The sequence below is a fragment of the Epinephelus moara genome, chromosome 2, assembly GCF_006386435.1.
Source record: "Epinephelus moara isolate mb chromosome 2, YSFRI_EMoa_1.0, whole genome shotgun sequence".
In the NCBI taxonomy this organism is placed as follows: Eukaryota; Metazoa; Chordata; class Actinopteri; order Perciformes; family Serranidae; genus Epinephelus; species Epinephelus moara.
This window is the reverse complement of record NC_065507.1, coordinates 2,581,693-2,583,665: the sequence shown is the minus strand read 5'-3', so window position 1 is coordinate 2,583,665 and position 1,973 is coordinate 2,581,693. Positions and strand designations below refer to the sequence as shown.

Here is a 1,973-nt window from a genome sequence, read left to right as displayed (position 1 = left end):
TCGTCCAAAATCATGAAAGAAAGTCATAGTATAGCATGTCGTCAAGAATCATGAAAGAAAGTCATAGTATATCATGTCATCCAAAATCACGAAAAAAAGTTATAGTATAGTATGTCGTCCAAAATCATGAAAAAAAAGATATAGTATAGTATGTCTAAACAAAATGAAAGAAAGTCATAGAAAAAAGTGAAAAAAAAGTCATGGTATAGCATGACTATACCATGACTTTTTTTCACTCTTTTTTCGACATACTATACTATGATGTTTTTTAATGATTTTGGACAGCATGCTATACCATGACTTTCTTCGACATACTGTACTATAATTTTTTTCTACATGGAATTCTACAACTTTTTGTCAACATGCTATACTATGGCTTTTTCATCAAGTTTTTTCAACATATTATACTATGACGTTCTTTCATGATTTTGGATGACATAGCATGACTATGACTTTGTTTCATTTTGTTTGACATACTATACCATAACTTTTTTCAAAATGTTACTCTGTGACATTTTTTCGACATGCTATACTTGACTTCTTTTTCACTGTTTTGACGTCATAGTCGACTTTTTTTTCCACTTTTTTCGGTAGGCTATCTATGTTTAAACCTGTATTAACAAAGTCACATCATACAGATTTGAACTGTGAAAGTGTGTGCTGTCACCTTGTAGGGTCGTTCACAGGATGGAGTGATACCAGCGTCCTCCAGCATCCTGCAGGGAGGACACCAAAAACTTTACTGTCACAGTCACCATCTTTCTGCATGAATCGTGGATTGTTTTTGTGTGTCAACTAACTTGTGGATATCAAACTGTTGTCGTAGTTTGAGGCAGATTTGGAAGTATCTGATGGGAGAGTTCATTCCTTCAACACATGCTGCACACACACCATGTTTCTCCCACTCCTCTCTCCTGTTACACAAACACACTGACAGATCAATGCTGGTATAACTGTTTGACATACAAAGTGTGTTATCACAGAAGAAAATATCACATTGAAAAAGAAAACCAGTGAACAAACAGGAGGACACAGTGCATTTGTTGGGGACTGTTTTTGGCTGCGTATTAATCCACATTTGGTGCTGTGGTAAATATTTTTGGCAAGAGGATGTGTATTTTGGTGATGTGCGGTACCAGAAGTGGAAGCTGGGTTTAGTTTTCAGTAAGGACGGCCAGTGTTCAGTCAGCTCCGCCTCCAGCTCCTGGAAGACAGGGACCATCACCAAGTCAGAATCAATTCTCTGACGCTGGTCTCACGTAACCAGGTGAGTTGATCTGACTGGGACTCACCTGGACGTCAGACTGGAACATCGGCCAGCAGTTGCAGCAATGAAACACCTTAAAAGGCCTGCAGACACAAACACAGGAGGACATTATGAAACCATAACAACAACACAAGACTTTAAGGGAGTTTCCTGTCATGAGCAGGGAGGTCAGAGGTCAGCTGCTGCAGGAACAAACTGTTTGATTTGAAAGGCTGACAACAGTTGAGTCAGGATTTCACAGGAAAACAGCTAATAGAGGAAAAAATGCCTGAGGGACATGTGTTGAGCTCATCTCATTCATCAGTACTGCTTCAGGCCAACTTCAGTTCCCAGTGTGTTCACTCCTGCAGATGAGGAGCGAGTCAGTGTAATAAAGCTGTCAGTTTCTCTGTAACTTTGAGACTCTAAATTCTTATCCTCAGTCATGTTTTAAAACAGCTGAACAGGCTGATGGCCAGATAGAAACTCTCCAGCTAATTCAGAATGCAGCAGCACGTGTACTAACAGGAACTAAGAAACGAGATCATATTTCTCCTGTTTTAGCTTCTCTGCACTGGCTCCCTGTAAAATCCAGAATTGAATTTAAAATCCTACTGTTAACTTATAAAGCTCTAAATGGTCAAGCTCCATCATATCTTAGTGAGCTCATAGTGCCATATTATCCCACCAGAACACTGCGCTCTGAGAACGCAGGGTTACTCGTGGT

At 39.6% G+C, this 1,973-nt stretch overlaps 1 protein-coding gene across 2 annotated transcripts in view; it reads right to left on the bottom strand.

The window, feature by feature from the left end:
* The window catches only part of rnaset2l (ribonuclease T2, like), a 28,871-nt gene that overhangs the window by 10,858 nt on the left and 16,040 nt on the right, over positions 1–1,973 (bottom strand). For both annotated transcript variants that reach the window (XM_050065872.1, XM_050065880.1), the window contains exons 5-8: positions 1,293–1,350; positions 1,137–1,204; positions 801–914; positions 668–716 (exon numbers count right to left, since the gene is read on the bottom strand). In XM_050065872.1, coding sequence (XP_049921829.1) covers positions 668–716; positions 801–914; positions 1,137–1,204; positions 1,293–1,350 — 289 coding nt within the window. The remainder of the gene's footprint in view (positions 1–667; positions 717–800; positions 915–1,136; positions 1,205–1,292; positions 1,351–1,973) is intronic.